The sequence below is a fragment of the Petaurus breviceps genome, unplaced genomic scaffold (assembly GCF_028583685.1).
Source record: "Petaurus breviceps papuanus isolate PSGF00001 unplaced genomic scaffold, PetGlider_PUasm1.0 78, whole genome shotgun sequence".
NCBI lineage: Eukaryota > Metazoa > Chordata > Mammalia > Diprotodontia > Petauridae > Petaurus > Petaurus breviceps.
Window position 1 is genome coordinate 9,760,975 of NW_027186502.1, and position 21,628 is coordinate 9,782,602.

A 21,628-nucleotide genomic window follows, 5' to 3' on the forward strand; every position below is an offset into this window, starting at 1 on the left:
AGAGAGAGAGAGAGAGAGAGAGAGAGAGAGAGAGAGAGAGAGAGAGAAACACAAAATATAAAAAGAATGCTAAAATAAATAAAAATAAATTAGAATGTTAAAAATCAAAATGTAATGTTATAAAAAAGATATTACTAGTGAAAGATGTTTTTTAAATGCCCCACACTAGACATGTCTTTAGGGTGAATTACACCCTCTCTGAGTAGAAATTTGTTTCAGTGATAGTGATACATATGGAAGGGGCAGAAGAATGGTATGCTTTTCTGGGGTTATAAAATTTGTGCAATACTCCTTGAGGCCAATTGTATAAATTTCAGATATAATTTGGACTTCATGAATCCCTACCCCCTACCTCTTCAGCATCTTTTAATTTTGGAGTCTTTAACAGAAAGGGATAGTTTGGAATTAGTAGTAAGGTCAATGGCTATTGCTACTATATTACTAATAAGGTCAAAGTACTATGTAATTTGTTGTTTTTTTATGATCAATCGAACCTTTACTAAAGTCTTACTCCGATGCCTCATCATAGTACATAGAGTACATAATCTCTGCCAGATACAAGCACACATCAAAAACGTGGCAACCAATTGTATGTTGATTTTGCAACAATGAATAAACACAAATGAAACCAGAGAGGCTTTTTAAGATGATGGTTTGTTTTTTTTTCAAAGCAATAGTTATTGAGTCATGGAGAGTTTGTGATCAACAGTGAAAGAGCTCACACTGATGAAATCATGAGTCCTTGAACTATGATTCAACTGCATTAGGACACATTGTTCAATTGGGCAAACATTTATGTCTGTTAGATGTAAGTCATTGGCCTAATCACTGAGGTAGCTTTCAACATAGCAAGGAAAACAAAATATACATACAGAATTACAATTCAAAATAAAATTTGTTACATAGGTGAAGGATGCAAACAAAAGTTTTATACAGTACAGAAAAAAGGTGAGATCACTCCTGGTGGAGGGATATTTCTAATTTTCATAGAGAAAGTTATCTGATCTGGTTCTTAAAACATGGATATGATATTAATAGGCAGGGATGGAAGAAATATATTCAAGAGACATAAAAGGCAATATCACAGGGGAGGAAAACCTGAGGAACAGTTCAGGCTCTAGTGATATTCATATTTGCCTGGAGAACTTGTGTAAGTGAACTTTCATATTTGAATAGTTTGACTCTTGAATGGGAGAAAGAATATCTGTACACAGAAAACTAATAAAATCCACTTGGGAAGAAACACATGGTAGATTGTTCTGAGATCTGACAGAGAATTGTCTCAGATTAACTTAGTGACAGGACATGCTTTAAAACAGAGCAAGAAGGACTTATAATGATAGCCCTAGGACATTGTGATCCATTAGCTGGCTTGTGTGTTACTGTTTTTAAGATTTTTACATTCTCAACTAGCAAAATTATCAACAAAATAACTGTTTGGTGAAGATTACATAAGCAATGTAGAGTTCAGACCTTCCAGAAAGATGGATTTCTGGAGGTTACTTTGTAAGGCAAAGATGAATCATTTATTTCTAGGAGGCTCTGATTTGAAGCATCAAAAACTGTTAAGAAACCAGCAGAAAAGTAAGTTATAGGATGAGATGGAAGAAGGAGCAGGAGAAGACGTGTCCCATGAGGCTGGGGTGGGTGGAGGGGGGGAGAGAAGACAAAGGACTGTGAGCTGGGATGGGTAAGTCTTCAGGTGCTTAGAACTTGCTGATTGGAAAACAGGCATTGCTTTGCAGCTGTTGTAAGCTCCCTGGCTGACCGCTAAATCCTAATGCTGTAAAAGCTACCAAGCTTATTGCTCTCTGGTGCCGCCTAGAGCTGGAGAAAAGAAAGTCTCTCAGATGGGCCTGTGTTGCCTTTTAGTATGTGGTTTTCTGTAGATGGAGAAAAGTCTCTGGGCTGGACAAAGCATAATTCTCTCCTATATCTTCCTCTGAGGAGCTTGGCAGTTTAACAGCTTACATAGACTCACCATGAATCTTTCCACTTTCCTTTGAGTTATTAGTAATTTTAATACTACATGACTTGCAGACATAATATTGCAAAAATACTGATATTCAAGAGATTGCCTTTTGAGTCATAAGTTCAAGTTCAGATGGTTAGATCAATCTCCTTTACAGGGACAGGACTAGGTATTAAGCCTATAATTTCATTGCCATATGAAATTTCCTCCATCATTGCAGAGTCACTTCTGTAACTTTTAGTCTTAAGAGAGTTGTCTAGAGCAGTGAGAGGTAAATTACTTACTCATTCATCAGAGACAATCTTTGAACCCAGTCTTTGACAACAACTCTTTATCCACAATGCAGTACTATCTAATTTCCTTTATAATTCTTATGTATTTTCAGGTCACTTAACTGTGTTTGCCTTAGTTTCCTTGACTGTAAAATGACCTAAAGAAGGAAATGGGAGCCCACTCCGTATCTTTGCCAAGAAAACCCCAAATGGGGTCACAAAGAGTTGGATGCAACAACAAAAAACTGAACAACAATGAAGACTTTGTATTCCTTCAGAGCCCAATACAATTATAACTTTTTTAAGCAAATAGAAACATCTGGAAAACCTCACCATTGATAGAGAAGTCCTTTTGTTTTTCTATATACGAAGTACCTAAAATGTCACTGACAAACAACTTTGGCAAATATATTTTCTTGTTTACCATAGTAATTAATATTAATACTTGGGGAATGGGTCTAAAAAAATTTCAAATTTTTCTAACCAAAGGGACTAGTCTGAAAGACTCAAATGTACATTCTTTTTGTCTTTTTTTTTCTTTTACTGGGCGCCCCCTAATGGAAATCAATTTTAAACCAATCTAAACTGTAATTATAAATTATTGTCTAAAAGTATGTCTTAGCCTCCAAATAAGTAAAGTTAAAGAGATAAGTCTAAAGTGGACACTTATTCTTAAAAATAATAATAGATAACCTCCAAAATCATCCACAAAGAGTAGGCATTCATTCCTGTTCTTTTTACAACAAGTTTTTAGTCTGACAAACGCAACACTCTGAGCAACTTTTAAAAGCACATTAAATCAAATTCTAAGCCATTTTTCCATCCCAGGGCATGTGTGCCTGCAAGATATGTTGGAGAAACATAATGGACATTGATTGGACATTGGGAGGATAAGGGAAAAGAATAGGTTAAGGATAATAACAGAGGCTATGAGCCTTGACAACTGGCAGGATGGTGATGTCCTCAGCGCCTAAATCTCTATAAGCTGGCCCCTAATTACCTTTTAAGTCTTACTTTATACAAACCTACACTACTACCTTAAGAAATGTTTTTATTGTAAGAGCAAAAGAGAGACTTTCAGTTAATGAAAGGACATAAAGCATCCCCATTCTCATACACAGCCTAGTAAATATATATATATATATATATATATATATATATATATATATATATATATAAAGAGCACTAGAAAAAACTGTGATCAAGAAGACCAAAGAGAAACCATAGCAACTTCCTCTCTTCAGCCCAGAACTGCATAGGAGGATAACCATAAGGCTATGGACACATGGGAAGTAGGGGAGGCAAGAAGACAAGAAGAACTACTACAAATACTTTGAAATCTGTGGATACACTGTACTAGGAAGTGAGAGAAGGCAACTGAAACCAGCATATTGCTATAGGAAGAGAAGGCTATGGACTCTCCTGGTTATACCAGGTGGGCCTTTCTACAGCCCATACTCATGAACCAGAAATACGAAAGCACTGTAAGCAGGAGTGCATCACGGGGTTTGTAAGCAGCTGATCTCACAGAGTGAGAAATGTGTAGGTACTCTGAATGAGGAAAAGAAGAAAATAGTGGCATCTTTAGTGATTGATAACTGAAGCCAAAGAGATCTCAGCCCTTGTATGTCAAGGAACAGCACAGGTCCAAAATAGCTCACCCTGGTCACTCTCCAGACAGGACAGGGTAGCAAAGTTCATGCCTCAGAACACTTAAGGTCACAGCAAGAGAAAGGGTCAGATTGACAAAGGTATACGTACTGGAAGGCCTTGCAGGAGGCCTGAAACCAGTTTGAACTCTAACATACAACTGGGGATTATCAGGGCCCCAAGAGGGGAATGAACCAACTTCTACTTGGGGACTGTTTAGGAAAGGGGAACATAGAGGTGCCAAGGCCCACATCTGCAATGAAACATTAGAAGACAAGTCAGAAGCCAGGGACTGTAGCAAAGGTGGATCCCAGTCCCAGATATCCTGTCCAAAATTATAATGGAAACATCGGGGGCTGCCTACCCTATCTAAGAATACAGGAGGAGCAGAAACCTGACTCTGGCACAAAGTTTTAATCCAGTAACTGTGTCTAGTGATATGAGCAAACAGAACTAAATACCAAACACATTCTTCAGGATAACCTAGTGTTTTCAGCTGGGAATTTTAGGAAATAGCCAATGAATTCTTTCTCTTCTCGTTTTGCCATCTAGAGATTCTAAAATATCTGGGTAGTTTTCTTTTATTATTTATTGAAATATACTGTCCAGGATTTTTTGCTGCACCATAATTTTCAGGCAGTCAACTTATTCTTTGCCTTTTTTTTGGAGGGCATTTGGGGTTAAGTGACTTGCCCAAAGTCACATGGCTAGGAAGTGTGTTAAGTGTCTGAGGCTGAATTTGAACTCAGGTCCTCCTGACTCCAGGGTCAGTGCTCTATTCACTGCACTACCTAGCCACCCCAAAAATTCAAATTCATATCTTCTTCTTCTTCTTTGCTTTTTAGAGGGCAATTGGGGTTGAGTGACTTGCCCAAGGTCACATGGCTGTTTTTATTTTGTGTTAAGTGTCTGAGGTCAGATTTGAACTCTGGTCCTCCTGACTCTGGGGCCAATGCTCTATTTACTCTGCCATCTAGCCGCCCCAAAATTATTCTTAATTTATATCCCCTCAACTTGTATTTCTGGTCATTAAAAAAATGTAAACACTTTGTTTTCTTCTATTTTTTAAAGACTTTTGACATTATTCTAATATTTCTTGTTATCTCATAGAATTTAGTTCTGCTTATCCCATTACAATCTTCATATAATTCATTGCTTGGGTAAAGATTTTCACTTCTGTTAACCTGAAATAAAGAAAACCTCCAAAATAACAAAAAATAAAGTCTTTTAATCAAGGTAAGAGAATTGCAATTCAGGGTGCCAGGCAGCACCAAGTACTGAAGAGCCTGAGAGGGGCAGAGTTGAAAACTTAGAGAGAAGAGAATATCCAGGAAAAGAGGAGGAATGATAGTGTCAAAAGCAGCAGAGAGGACAAGAAGGATGAGGATTTAGAAAAGACTTTTAGATTTGGCAAACAAGAGGTCATTGGTAATTTTGGAGAAAGCAATTTCAGCTAAATGATGAAACTGAAAGTCAGATTGCCAAGACACAGGAAGAAAGTGAGAGGAAGGGAAGGCATAGATTGTAGCTAGCTTTCTCAATTAGTTTAACCATGAAAGGGAGGACAATTATAGGACAATAGCTAACTTAATAAATTTTTTATCTACCTACCCAGCTAGCAGCAAACATTTAAGCCCTTACTCTGTACCAGGCATTATGCTAAGTATTAGGGATACAAAGAAAGATTAAAACATAACCCCTTCCCTCAAGAAGCTTGTATTCTAATAGGAAGACAACATGTTTACAACTATATGATTCTGAAGTCTCTAAAACCTTAGTGTTCTCATGAGTATGTGAATATTAGTAGCTGCATCGCAGTGATATGGGGAAGATTAGATATAAGGTATTTTGTGAGATTTAAGGTGCTATATATATTGAGCTATCGTCATTATTATTATTACAAATACAATAACTGAAAAGGTAATATGGAAATCAGAAAAAAACATCATCCTAGGCTGCACTAATAATGTATCCAAAATATCAATCAATAAAAATTTATTAAGCACCTACTATATGCCAGGCACTATGCTAAGAGCTAGGGATACAATGAAAGGGATACAAAAACAGTCCCTGCTCCCAAGAAGTTTATGATCTAATAGAGAAGATAGTACTGAAATAACAATATGCAAACAAGATATATGTGCAGTAAACTGAAGAAAATCAAGGGGGCAATATTACTTTAAGGGAAATCAGGAAAGGCTTCCTATAGAAGGGGGATTTTAGTTAGAACTAGAAGGAAGCCAGGAAAGCCAAGAGGTAAAAATGAGGAAAGAGCATTCCAAGTATGAGGAATAGTCATCAAAAAATGACCCCTAGTTGGTAGAGGGAATATATTGTTATAATGCCATGTACAGAAGCTTTCCAGAAGAATGCTACTGTGAACAGCTTTTAAGGTTCTGATTACACAGTATAGTGATCACTCTATTTCATAACAAAAGCAAAACATTCACAGAAAATCAAGGTACAGCATTCACAATATTACAACTTATCACAGAAAATCACAATATAATATTCACAACATAGTATCAAAGTAAAATAGTCACTCTTAAGTTAACTCAATCAGTCACTTATCAGTAGTCTCAAAGTGCACAGGCAAAGTCTTCCACTCTTAGGCCAAAGTCTTGATTAACTCAGTCACTTAGCAATAGTCTCAAAGTCTTCCACTCATGGGGCAAAGTCTTGATTAACTCAAACAGTCACTTATCAGTAACAATATCTCAAAGAACTCAAAGTATAATCAGTCACTTATTCAGCAAAATCTTACTAAGTATCATATGCAAAACCCTCCACCCCTTAGGTCACTAGTAAACTATAATTCCATAATTACTCAATACCCAAGGAGAGGTCTTTTCATCTTGACTTGGGGCCTGTTCTAAGATTCCCTGGATCCCCTTCCATGGTCCCAGATTCTACCTAGATTCACCAGACTGTCACCTGAGTTCAATGGCAGACAGCTCCCACTTCCTTGACCAGCTCTCTGGGGAGGTCCTGCTCCACACTGAAGTTCACAGGGTCTGGTCCATGTCAGATCCTTCACCATTTCGGCTCGAAGGAATTCAAGGCTCAACCAAGCAGCAAACAAACAAGGTCTCAGCATCCCAGTCATGCTTCAGTCACCTGGTCTCCTGGCTCCTGGGCTCCTAGCTCCTGGGCTCTGGGGCTCCTGGCTCCAGATTCTGGGCTCCTGGGCTCCTGGACTCCTGGATCCTGGCTCCTGGCTCCTGGGCTTTTGGTTCCAGGCTCTGAGCTCCTGTTCAGAAGAAGCTCCACCACCACAGGTTCTCAGCACTCAGTTCTCCATTCTTCTGTAGCTGTTCTGCCACCAGGTCTCGGTCTCAAGGAAATTCTGACTATGCCTCTCTGGGGCTTTTCCTTATATACACACAGCCAGTTTCAGTCAACCCCTTCCTGTAACATCAGTAACAGGAGACAGGAGTCTTGATCAGTTACTAAGTGCTAAGTACCCGCTACTTTTGCCAACACACAGGGATCTTCAAATCCAAAATTACATTACCATTACAATTGTGCAAGGACAAACAAGAAAAATGGTGTCATTATATCTCATGTGTAAATAAGGCATAAGAATACTGGAAAGTAGGGGTGGGTCAGGTTAAGAAAAACTTTGAGTGGCAAACAGATGGTTTTTATATTTGACACTGGAAGTTACAGGAGCTGCTGGAGTTTATTGAGAGGGTGAGAGGAGACAGGGCTAACACAGTAGAAGATATATAGATATAGATATGCATATGTATACATACATATATACATGTGTGTGTATACAAAGAGAAAGGGAGAGAGAGAGAGAGTCACTACTGGAGACCTTGTGCCAAAATGTGTGTGTATGTGTGTGTGCATACACATGCATACATACACATGCATGTATACAAAGTATATATGCATATATATACAAAGTGTATATATACATATATATCTACAAAGTGTATATATACCTATATATCTGTACAATGTATATATATGTATCTGTGTGTGTGTATATACACAAAGTGTATGTGTGTATATATACAAAGTATATATGTGTGTGTATATGTATATATGTATATAGTTCCACTATACTTTGCCATGACCAGGTCATATTTGGAGCATTATTTTCAGTTCTCATCACCACATTTTAGGAAAGACATGAACAACTTGGAACATATTAAGGAAAGAGCAACGAGGATGGTCAGCATTTTTCTATTTGAAAACATTTAATATGAGGATAGGTAGAAGGAAGTAGTGATGTTTAGCCCAGACATGAAGACTTAGCAGTGACACAAGAACTAAAATATTTGAAAGACTGTCATGTGAAAAAGGGATTCGATTTGTCCACCATTTTCTTCCATCTTTTTCATCCATCTTCTTCCATATTACATTTCTTCCAACAAGACTTTCAGACATGAGAGGACAAAAGGAAATAGAAAGGGATAAAGTAAGACCTGTCTGGCTAACCTGGAATGCTAGGAAAGCTCTCTCTCACTAGCCTAAACACAACAAATAGTCTATTTGTGGCTATGATAGATCACTAAGAGATCCTAGAAGTAGTCAGAGTGCCTGATGCTCTATATTGTTCATGTATTTTTGCTTAATGGGAAAACCTTTCCCATCCATTAATAGGCTCATGTGATCCTTAAGTCACATGGAAGTTTAAGTCACATGAAGCCTTGTAGTGGGAGGAACTTGTTGACCAGGTGGAGCAGGAAGGGTGGAGCAGAGTCCAGAGGAAGCTGGTCAAAGCAGTTAGAGTTGAGGAAGAAAAAAGAAGCAGGTAGTGAGCTGTGAGTGTTTGTGGGAAGGTCCTAGCAGGAGGAAGGCTTGGGAATAGCAGTACCCTCTGCAGTGTTATTGTGTATAGATTTCTTTGTTGCTATGATGGATTTGGCTTTCTGGTGTTGGGATTTGGCTTTCTGGTGTTTGAATAAATATTTTGGTTCTGTCTTATATGTGGAAAGTCTGTTATATCTTGCTATTCAAACCTGGAAATATACTGCATATTCATAGCAGCTGCTGTGGGTATCCCATTGGTGAAATATGCTCACACAGTGAGAAGGAGGTAAACAAGAACTTAAAAGGACAGAAGGAATAGCAGATTACCATCTCTTATCTTGTATGTTCACAGCAGGACATGTGCCTCATTTAGCTGAGTGGGGTAGGGGGAATAATTTATCTACTCCATGTGCAGACCCCATTAACTTTCTAAGGTGGAATCTGCTGATGCCTCCCCAGAGTTCCCAGAGGACTATTGGGAATGGATTGAGAACATGGATATTGTGTTCAAAATGTAACCCTGTTTATTTACCTGGAAAAGTAAATTTTTGAAACAGGGAAGAGTTGGAAACAAGGTGAAGGAGCCTAGTAAAAGTTCAGACACCATCAGTTTGCTAAGGTAGAATCATCCACATGGAGACTCCCTCTTAGATAATTGATGGGGTCTACACATGTCCTGGACATCCATTACACCAACATTATTTAAATAATTATTTTTACCCTATGACTCCCATTTAAGTTATAATTACTGTCTGTCCTTCCAAGATTATAAACCCTTGAGGAAGAGGAGCAGTCATTTCTCTTTAGAGCCCCCCCAGCACCCAAAAATGCCTTATAAATGTGTATTGAGCAACTGAAGAAAGGAAGGAATGAGTAAAGTACTCAGCAAGTTTTTAGTGAATTAACTAACCTTCATTCATGTAAGTACCGGAAATTGGGCAGTTATCAGATTCAAAGAGCAAAAGCATTTAAGGCTGATTATACTAAAGCCCTTCAGAATCACACTTTTAATAGGCTGCTCTCAGCGCATTTAGATAAATTAAAACTGTGTTCTGTTAAGTTAGTAGCTTGGCTACTTTGAATGGAGCTACTCAAAGAAATATTGTCGAAGTGAAAAACATTGGCTTTGGCCCATTCCACTGCCCTAGATTCATAGGCAAAGACTTTGAAGAAGGATCTGTTGAACTGAACGCTGCTAGGATTTTCATTTAAGTATACACACATTACATATATATTTTCACAAGCTGATTCTTTCCAGGCTAAGCTGCTGTGCAAGGATAAATAAATAGAGATATAGATTCAAAGCATATTTCAAAGCAAACTTGATGTGGGTGACGTAAGTCTCTTAAAGGTAGGTTCCTTATTATGTTCCCTTTGTACGTTTTTTTCCTCAGAAAATAGGCTTCCCTTTCCCCTTCCCTCCCACTTTTCCCCTTTTTTGTACCATTATTCTCCACTAGTATAATTTGACCTTCCCATAATCCCTTTCTCCTGACTTGAAAGTTGAACATTTTTCTTGGATCTAAACATTGCTTTACAGTTTTACACAGCCTAGTCTGATTATTAACATTCCATGTTGCATTGTTTCCTTGCATCAGAAGTTACCCAGAATTCATTTCCCCTCAAGTCCTGGAACTCAAAGAACTTGAATTTGGATACTTACCAAATGCAGATTGTTGAGGTTTACTAAGACGATTGAAGCAGCTTTCAGAAGAAAAAAAAAACACAGTTTAATATCTTTAGTTCCTAAGAACAGGGTGTTAAGTTTTTGTTTGGTTGGTTGTTTTCAAATCTTTGTCCATAAAGTTATTCAGTTCCATTTGTTTTGGCTGAAGATATCAAGAGCTTCCTTTAGATCTGGTTCTACTATTTTTAAACCTTTGGGTTTAGGGGTTTTTTGTTTGTTTTCTTGTTTGGGGGGAGGGGTTTCTTTTACAATTAAGATTTGGCAAGTCAATCATTCTTCTTAATATCACTAAAAAGCAACCAACACCTTTAACTTGATTATTTTTTAATAGAAAAGTTTCTATGAACAAGTCTTCCCTAGCAGTATCATTATCTAGAATTGCATTAAAACTACTGTAAGTATTTTTTGCAGTGTATTCAAGTGATTTAGATCAAATGATCCAACCTCTGAGAATTCCGAGGATGAATAATGTCTGTGAATGTCTTCATTAGTTTAAATTTCTTTTGTTGTTGTTGTTATTTTCAAAAGGTCAGTGTTAAGAATTGTCAAGAAATAAACATTCAGGTGCACTTGGAAGAACATGAGAGAAACTGACAAACAGATTGCAACCCACCAATTAAAGTGTATTTCCAAGATAAAGGTATGGAATCTATTAAATGTATATCTGATAAAGGTATGAAATCTATTAAATGTATATCTGAGCATGTGTGTAGCAATTTAAAGAGTACCAGTGAAATTGCTTTTATTTAGCTGATTACCTAATAGAAGTTACAAATTATATGGTCAGTGGAGAGCAGGTTGTTGCAAAGGAACATGACATGACTTTGTATATTTGGGTGCCTCTGTGTGGCACTACGATAGCAAGGATTTTTTTTTTCAAAAATAGCTGGAGTGGGGAACTACCTGAAAAGTAAGGGAACTGCTTTTTTTTTTTTAATTTAGGAAATAAATGAATAATTTTGTGGTGAAATCTTTATTCTGTAGAAAATGTTATTAGATTCTGCGATCTAAATTTTTTAAATGTTCCACTTCAGACTGTCAGGTACATATTTTGTTCCAGTGCAGGTTTTTGGTTTTGTTAGGGTTTTTTGTTTGTTTTGTTTTGGAAGAATGGCAACATTGGACAGTAGCATATTGTTAATAAGGTTACAAGCCTCCACAAGAATTCAGCACAAGTGCTTTGTGCAATTTTGCCAGCATGTTGTCATCACAGTGTCTACTCATATGGTGTTTTTGTATCCATAGCAGCCCTAGATATTTGACTTAGCAGAAACTCCTCCCCCTCCCCCCATTCCTAGCCATGTTTAAATTAAATTGCTTTTTCTTTTTACTGGAATTATCCAGATATTTGTCAGAATTCTTGACAACCATTAACTTTAAAAATGGTTTCTACCCTAACAGTGTTATCAAAATACACTTTTTGAAGTGATTGTTTGCTGTCATTCAGGTGTAGGAAGAAAGATTTACATACACAAAGAGACGTGGAGAATCAGATAACTTAGGGAAGAAAATACTTTTGACTGAAATGTAAAAATAACTACAAAAAAAGTGGAGTGTTTTTCTTATCACTTCATTTTGCATGTGAAGATTTATATATCTACATATTATATACCTGTAACATATAGATATGTGACATATATACATAAAATGTTTTATGAAGTTTTAAATCACTTTAATTTGTGTTTTGGTAAATCTCTAGGAAAATCTAATTATTCTTTTAAAGTGATCTTAAATTCAATATTACACTCTTAATTTCATCCCAAAATATCTACTTTGGTCACTAACATAAATAAAAATTTCTGAACTGGGGCAAAGCAGAGAATTAAATCATTATCTTTAAAATATGTCAGATTATCACTGTTCGGCTGACTAAGAACATGAAGTCAGATTACTAAGGATATCTTTAAAGTTTAATGAGTTTCCAGGGACTTATCACATAAAACATGGCAATAGGTATATTGAAAAAATATACTAGGCATATGTCAGTATTACCATTTGGAAAAATTTGTATGGGTTGATGGTACTCTAAGTACTGTGCAACTATATATTATCCAAATAGGTTAGGCAAGGAGGATATTTGACACATGGACAAGAGTCACAAGTCATGAATGGGTTGTGATTTGAGTCACTGGAGAGAGTACCTACATCCCTGGTTTTACAGATTTGATGAAATATAAATAAAAATTGTGGACCACTTTAGCCAGTTTGCCTGCTTCCATAGCCCAAGCTTCAGAATAAGTGCAAGATCATGTAATTTCTTTTGATAAATTTGCATTTAGAAAGAAAATTTAATTAGGGACCCATTTAATCCACCTATGCTAAAAAAAAAAGCCACACTTTAACAGAGAGATCAAAAATGCTTTTAGAAGTGGTTATTAAATGTGAGAGATAGAATTAAATTATTAGTTAATAAATATGAGTGATAGTCTATTACGGAAGCTATATAAAACAAGAAATTTTCTCCTCAAGCAGTGGTTGTTACAAGGAGAGAAAAAGCATGTTAGCTAAGTAGCTAGATTGTACAGTGGCTAGAGCTGTACCTACAGTCAGAAAAACCTGAGTCAAATCAGACACTTGCTAACTGTGTGACCCTAGACAGGTCTCTAAACTTCAGTTTGCTTCAGTTTACTCAGCTGTAAAATGGGGATGATAATAACACCCACCTCTCAGGGTTGTTGTGAGGATCATATGAGATAATATTTGTAAAACACTTAGCACAGTGCCAGGCACATAGTAAATGCTGTACAAATGCTAGTTATTATTATTATTACTATTACTACTACTACCACTTCTACTACTACTACTACTAATACTACTTCTACTACTAATACTACTTCTACTACTACTACTACCACTTCTACTAATACTACTTCTACTACTAATACTACTTCTACTACTACTACTACCACTTCTACTACTACTACTACTACTACTACTACTTGTAGGCAGCTAGGTGGTCTAGTAGATAGCATGCCAGGCCTGAAGTGAGGAAGACTAATCTTCCTGCTTTTGAATCTGGCTTCACATATTTGCTAGCTGTGTGACCCTGGGCATATCACTTAATCCTGTTTGCCTTGGTTCCTCATCCATAAAATGAGTTGGAGAAGGAAATGGCAAATAACTCCAGTATCTTTGCCAAGAAAACCCCAAATGGGCTCACAAAGAGTCAGACACAACTGAAATGATTGAGCAACAGCATTATTATTGTTATTTTCGTTTTTCATATTTTCACATAATTTCATATTTTCACATTGTTATTTGTGTATTCATATTTTCATCTTGCTAACTACAGGTGCAGAGAACTGTTCCTCCTACCCCATGTTTCTATCAGTTGATAAAGAGAAGAGCAACACAATATTACAGAGTATTTTACCAAGAGAACTTTACCATCTCTATGCTGTGTCTCTCTATGTTTGATTTCACTAGGACTTTTTTTTTTTAAGGGCTTAGTGTTTCTCTGTTACTTCATGTTCCACCTCCCTTTTCCCTCCATACTTCATGTCTCTCTTCTCGGGAGTAATCAATTAATAAATAGGCATTTATTTAGCACCTACCATATGTCTAGATGCAAATATAATGAATGAAACCATCTTTATGCAAAAGGAACTTATGCTCTAACAGGGAATGCACTTGCTTTTCCTAGTTTTTATTTTAAACACCAAGTAAAAAGACAAGAAAATTATTGCTCTGAGAGGCTCACTTAAATTATGACTCAAGATAGAGATCTGTATGCAAAGTGGCTTCACTTTTCCAATAAAGCATGGATATCAGAAGAAAGCAGAGCATATCCCTGAAATTATAAAATCAGTCAATAGGGAAATAGGATTCATTCATTCCGAAGAAAATTATTTTATTTATACCTAAAATATAAAATCCATTACAGTAAAAAAGCTTATGCTACTATTATAATGAAAACAATGTTTATTTTCCCCTTATTCTTTTCCCCCAGATGTTTCTGCTGGCATTGATGTGTGCATATGTCTCCAAAACATTGTCTGGATCTTTTCTAAATTCTATCCTTACACAACTAGAGAGACAATTTAATCTCTCAACAACTCTGGTTGGACTTATAAATGGAAGTTTTGAAATTGGTAATTATGTTTATGGCATTAATTATTGTTTATTTAAAGTGAACATAAAGTATCTTTAGCTCTTTGTCATATGGCTGTCTTTAGATCTTCTTAGGAATGTAAGTTTAAGGTGTTCTCTCTAATTATATTAGAGATTTGTTTTAAAATGACATAATCCTTAAAAAGTTCTAAATATTCTTTAAAAAGTTCATCTACCTTGCTGTCCCAGTAGTATCAAAACTTTCAAAGAATGGGTTAAGATCTCCACTTTCTCTTTTGCTAGTTTGAGCATTTTAGATTTTGAGACATATTTATCCATTTCTTTTAAATCTCCAGCTTTGCTGGCATATAATTGAGTATGAATGGCAGTCTTGGCAAAGTGGCCAGAGAGTTGAAAAAAGAAATAAGAAGACCTTCCTGCAAATCTCGCATTCAGTACATATTAGCCATGTGACCCCATGCAAGTCACAATCACTCAATGCCCAGGTAACTCTCTGAGACTATAAATTGTGATGCAGGTGCAGGTAGAGGAAATGTTTTCACTGAAAGTTCCCTATCCTAGTGAAATCACAAGTTTAGGTTACCTCCTCCACAAGGTGTCAACTGTCTAGAATGAGTAATGGATTATATTTAAAGCAATACACTAGTTTGTTTTTTATTTTTGGGGGAGAGGAATCTCAGATCTATGATTTCACTGAGGTAGACAACTAATACAAAAAGGTAACCACCAATCATTCATCAGTTTTAAAAACTGCAGAGAAGTTAAAGAGGGTAAAGACTGGTCTTATATTTGGTCATTAGGAGGTAATTTGTGGCCTTAGAAAAGATCAATTTCAATAGAATGTCAGAGACAGAAATCATATTGGAGGAGTTTCGGGAGACAAGGGGTAGTGAACTAGTAGTATTGAGCATAGATAACTTTTTTTGAGAAGCTTAGCAGTGAAGAGGAGAGAGATGGGATGGTAGCTGGATGGGCTAGAACAATTTAAGGGGACTTAGAAAACTTGAGTGCCTTAAATGTAGATGGGAAAGAAATAGTTGTAAATAAGAAATTAAAGATGCATGAAAGAATTCCATAATTGCCCAGGAGTTACATTGGGTACTAAGAATTTAAGTGAATTGCCCAGGTTCTTATGTATTAGAGATAGGACTTCAACCCAAATCTTTCTGACACTTGACACTGGTCTTCTAGCCACCATGTCACGCTTCTCATCATATGATATGGATATCACCATGCTGTCTTTCATAATTTGATTACATTATTACTTAAAAGTCATTTAGAAAAACTGACTACAAAGCCAATTCCATTTCTAGTATACCATGCTGGATCCCTCTCATTCTTCTTGGCATAACCAGGAGTAATAAATGGAAAGAACTAGATTTAGATTTAATATAAGACAAAAAATCCTAACAATTTGAGATATGCAAAAAAAAGAAAGGACTGCCTCAGGACACAGTAGTTTCTTCTTCATTGGGGGATCAGAATGCAGATTCTCAGTGATCACGTGTTGGGTATATTTTCCTGATGATTCTTGTTCAAGTATAGATCGGACTTGAAATTGGGTTTCAGAGGCCCCTTGAAACTCAGAGATTCTCTGATGCCAGATCCTTAAACCAGCCATAATTTTACCTCTACTTTACACTTATGGAGAACTCATTATTTTGAAGCAGCCCCATTCCACTCTAACGAAATTCCATTTTCCCTTATGGGATTATTGTTCATTCATCTCTTTGTTCATTTATTCAACAAGCATACATTAATTAATGTTATGATGATGTTCTATGCTAGGATCCATAAAGGATACAAACACGGAAAAGGTATAGTTCTTGCTTTCAATACACTTATACTTACTTGCTCATGACCATATCTTTTTTTAAATTCCTCTTTCAAATTTGACTATTTCTCAGGTTGCTCTGATACCTTTGGTTGGGAGCAAGGTTGGCTTTCCACTGCTAAAGTAGGGGAGGGGGGAAGAGAATAAACTTTTATCAAGTACCTACTATGTACCAGGCACCATGCTAAGTGCTTTACAAATAACTGCCTCATTTGATTCTCATGACCACTCTGGGAGGTAGGTGATATTATTATTCCCATTTTACAGGTGAGGAAACTGAAGCAAAGGTTTAAGTGATTTACCCAAGATCACACAACTAGTAAGTGTCTTAGGCCAGATTTGAATTCAAATCTTCCTGACTCCAAGCCTAATGCTCTATCCACTGTGCTATCCAACTGCCTCAAATGATGAATATTATAACTGTATTATTTGAGGGGGTGATTAAGTTGTTGGTAAACAAGCACTACAATCTAGGGGATCCAGAATAAGATGGCTTATGTTCTAAGGGATACACTGACAGAGGATCTCCCCTCATTAGAGACTGACCTGCTGTTAAAAATCTTCATACTTTTATTTCATGCTAAAAAAAAGTGCAAAAAATTCTACAAGGTATTTAGACATCAAACTGTATAGTATTTGACCCTTACAACAATACAATGAAGTTGTCAGGACGTTTCTTTGTTTTTGCTTTTGCTTTTACCTTCATAACATGCAAGAGAAAGAGATTTGCTCAAGTGAGATTAAACTGCTTGTCTGAGGTCATTCATCTAGTTAGTGATGGAACCAAGACTAAAAGCCAGGTCCACTCATCCTACCACCATGTCACCCTTGGCTTACTTCAAGCCTCTGCTCAAATCTCATCTGCAACGTTTCCCAGTTGCCCCAGTTACTAGGGCCCTTCTCTCAGATTATTTTCCATCTGCTTGGTGTATTATATCTTCCATGAGCTTAGATATTTGTATCAACCAATAAATAGAATCATAAGTAAATCAATCAATAAACATATTATGTGCCAGGCATTGTTGTATGTCATCTTCCCAATTCAAATGTAAGCCTGTTGAGGACAGGGCCTTTCATTCCCCAGCCCTTAGCACAATACCTAGCATATAGTAATAGCTTAATTGGTTCTTGTTGACTGATCATTGACCATTATTTCAGAGTACTTATGATTTCCAAAGTTATTATTTTGTTTCAGATTCCTACATTTCCAAAAAGTTTTCCCAAACCAAATCTCTAATTTTAAGTCACGCTTTGCCTTTAGAAATGTAAACAAGTGTTCTCTTTCCTAGGAAATCTTTTGCTGATGATATTTGTGAGTTACTTTGGAACAAAAATGCATAGACCTATGTTGATTGCTATGGGGTGCATGACTATGGGCGTTGGATGCTTTTTGCAGTCATTACCTCATTTCTTAATGGATCCGTAAGTATTTCAATGCCTGATAACTCTTGATATGTTTTGTACCTGCAAGAAATGAAGTTTGTGATTTCTTTTCAAAGAAGCAGTAGAAAAGAAACTCAGGGTAAAAAATGACTTCTCTTTCATCACCTTTCAGTATGACCTTGGCCCTCTCGCTTCAGCTTTCATGGTCACACAATTTCCATATTTGTAGAATAATTATTAGACTTCATTTTTCCTTATAGGATTAAGGGTTTTTTTTGTTTTCCTTTCATATAGTGCATAAATTCTTTTCCTTTTCCAGATTTAAGTGAAACCAAGTAGTTCTTTAGTTTTTCTAGGGCTCCTAGAACATATTATTATGTGGTCTACGCAGAAGGCATCATTTTTTTTTCCCTCCTGGTAGATTTAACTTCAGAGTTAGCTCTACTTAAGCCATTTTACTCTTTGTTCAATAAAAAAGCATTAAATAATAATAATAATAGGTAAAGTGATATAGAAACATATTGGATGACACTGTAAAGTAAGGCATTAAAAATGTGCTATGAATAATACACAAAGCAGATAATCCAGAAGCTTGTGTAGTGAAAGTTAACTAAAAAGGATGAATATAAATTTACATTAAACAGGTTTCCTTCATCAGTTATAATTTATTATCATGATGATAACTTATTGTATCTTAATGGATTTGGGGAAGATTTGCCCTAAGTATATCTAGTAATGTTCAAGTTAGTAATCTGGCCAGTGTTCATACTGCCCGTATCAGTATCTTAAGATAAAAATAAATTATTTGTTTTCAAATAGATATGAATATGAGACAACAGTTTCAAAGACATCCAATTCTTCTTCAAACAATTTCCTGTGCATGAGAAAGGAAATTCAGATTTTCACACCAACAGAAGATCCATCAGGTGGTCTATTTCTCTTGTGCCCCGTTTTCTGTGTTCTTGGATGATAGCCCTTGCAATTTGCTGGTAATCTGGCCCCTCTGAATGAGATAAAATATCTTGAATTAAGATGTGTTATTTTGTGAGTGAGGTAATTTTGTAGAGGCAACACGATGTAGCAGAGAGGTAGCCCTGGCATCAGGAAGATTTGGTTTCAAGTCTCATCTCTGACAAATACTGCCTTTGTGATCCTGGGAAAATCATTGAACCTCTCAGTGCCTTCCAGCAACAATCTAGGACTATGAAAGTTGCAAAGTGGTTCCTGATCTGCATTGGTAAAGACAATTTCCTCCCAGAAAGTTACCTACACCTATGAAATTATGGGTCCCTTTAATGGCAAATGAAGCAAATATATTCTCTCTTCTTGGAAGATGAGAGAAACAATTATTGAAGTTATCTTAACTATTAAAATCTTAGTCCTGAATAAATTAAGAAAAGCAACTCTATTCCCCAAACTTGCTCTAAATATGGTCCAAAAACAATCTTACACAGACCAAGGTATGGTCAATTCATGTTGTTATGGAAATAGATGAGTTGGTGTTGTCTAAGAGTCAAGGATTCAAAGATTCAAGGGATTTGTATTATATTCCTTACCTATCACAACAAAGGAAAATCAGAAAGGTACAGGATAGTCCTATTTCTCTCCATGACTTTTCTCCTTCTCTTCCTGCTGTTTCTCTTGATAATTGCTCTCCAATACTTTCTCCAGTACACTGCCACCTCCAGCTACTACAAATGCTGTCCTCTGCCCCTCCATGATCTGTGACCTAATAGAAAATTTTCCAAGTTGGAGTAACTAAAGCCACTGTAATCCTCACTTACATAGCATGGGGGCAAGAACTTCTAATAATGAAGTACTTGCAAATGGCTTTTTCATCAATGGTAGATAAAACCATGAGCAAAGGAGGTGTAATGGTAATAGAAATTTGAAGACCTTCCCTGCTTTGAAAATATACACTGACCCTTAAAAGGCTCAATATAATCACATGGAGCCTGTTGTGGGAGGAGTTTGAAGAAGGGTGGAGCAGAGCCCACAGGAAGCTGGTAGTCAGAGCAAGCTAGAGGGTTGGTAGGAGAGGACGCTTCCAAGGCAGACAGATAGGCTAGTGAGTAAATATTTGTCTTGTGTTGGTTTGTGGGAAGGCTAAAGGATGGTGTGGCTCTCATTTCCATTATGGCTTATTAACTTCTTTGCTACTATGATGGAATCAGCTTACAGATTTGGAGTTGGGGTTTTTCTGGTGTCTGAATAAATGTTTTGCCTCTGTCTTATATATGGAGAGTCTGTTATATTTTGTGATCGAGCACCATGCAGGTATATTCTTAGTGACTGTGGGCACTATGAATATTGCATTGGCGCTACAGGAGGCCACCCTGACATAACTATAAAAAGATAAGTGGCAGCCTCACATTCACCCTTGACCTGATTTCTAGGTTGGCTTTCATGGCATAGGTCTGTATTAGAAAGATCAACAAGATTTTCTTTATTTTGGTAGTTCTTCATGTAACATTTCTTTGGCCATTACTCAGTTTTAGATTCATTTTAAAGTGAAGGGTTTACTTGTGTTCTGAACCAGAAATCAGTATACGCATCTTACAGTAGATCTGAATACTCACAACAATCCTTAAACTGATACCATTATGTGTAGGCTGAACTTCATTTAGGGTCAGGTAGAAATGTAAAGAAATTCCTTGGGCTAGTTGTACTCTGGAATTATGTACTTTAGCAGACTCCAAAACAAAAAGGCTTCTGAGCACTAGAGAATGAGGGGTCATTCACCCAATTGCTTTCCTATCAGAATTCAGTTTAACATCACTTTGCTCACCATCTTTAGCTGGACTCATTGGGAGGAGTGAAAAATCATCACAAATTATAAGTGAAAATGCTATGTATCTACTATTATTTACCAAGAATCAGTAAAGACTAATAACAAACTTTAATTTTAGTTTAGGTGTGTAAGATATTTTAAGCATTATAGAGGACAATGGAACTACAACTCACTTAACATTTTTCAACTTATACAAAATTGGGGTCTTTGTTTAAAAAAACTATTAAAATTACAGTAATAATGTTTTAAATTAATTTTAAAATTACAGTGATAAATTTTATTTTTTTACCAGATCTATGATCTTCATAATGGGGAAATCCCACTTGAAAGAATTTCCTCTGCCAATGCAGATTATTAGCTTCTCTGCAAATTATAACCTTAAAGAGTTATCTAGAACACAGAGATTAAGCAGTTTGGGGTCGCAGAGCCAGAGTGTGTGTGGAGGACTGTGGAATAGAGGGAGAAGTGGGAAAGTTGAGCCTAACTCCAAGATCAACTTTCTCTCTACTGGGCCATAGAGACTGTCATTTTAATTGTTACAAATTTATAAATACATTGAAGAGACTGTCTACATACCTCCCTACTCCCCTACATAAATATATTGTTTCCTAGAGGTGTTCAGTCACTCATGAGTGTAGGCTAGACCAGTTCTTTCCTTCCTTTGTCTCTTTCTGAGGTACTTTTTCTGTTTGAGAAAATATACAAGAGTTGGTATTATTGTGGAAAGACATTTGTATTGGATTGGATTGGATTATATTTGGAGTAAGAGGATATGGGCTTGAAACCTAGATCTTTTATTTACTATGTGTATATGCATTATGTATGTATGTATACAAAGCATTATACATATAAATAAAATTTATCATCTATCTACCTATATCCATTTATATCTACCTATTTAATCTATCTAGGTCTAGAGATATAGACATAGACATAGATGTAAATATATACATAGACTTAGTCAGAGTGATAAAGATAGAGATGATCTCTCTTTTTGCACTTGTAAAATGTTATATGATTGGATTAAATGGTCTCTAAGGCTCCTTCCAGCTCTAAATACATGATCTTATAAGATGATTTATAAGATTTTGTCAAGTTCTAGATCCTATGGCCTAATGACCCATTTCTTTTACTGAGTCATTAGTAATAGCATTCTTGTGGTCATATACAATGAATCTTTTTTGTGTGTGTCTTTTTGGAGGGG

At 36.3% G+C, this 21,628-nt stretch overlaps 1 protein-coding gene across 1 annotated transcript in view; it reads left to right on the forward strand.

Moving 5' to 3' along the window:
* Window positions 1–10,334: 10,334 nt before the first annotated feature.
* The window catches only part of SLCO1A2 (solute carrier organic anion transporter family member 1A2), a 57,930-nt gene continuing 46,636 nt past the window's right edge, over window positions 10,335–21,628 (forward strand). Inside the window, exons 1-5 of the mRNA XM_069106055.1 lie at window positions 10,335–10,739; window positions 10,874–10,985; window positions 14,295–14,436; window positions 17,540–17,672; window positions 18,453–18,559. Coding sequence (XP_068962156.1) covers window positions 10,926–10,985; window positions 14,295–14,436; window positions 17,540–17,672; window positions 18,453–18,559 — 442 coding nt within the window. The 5' untranslated portion in view covers window positions 10,335–10,739; window positions 10,874–10,925. The remainder of the gene's footprint in view (window positions 10,740–10,873; window positions 10,986–14,294; window positions 14,437–17,539; window positions 17,673–18,452; window positions 18,560–21,628) is intronic.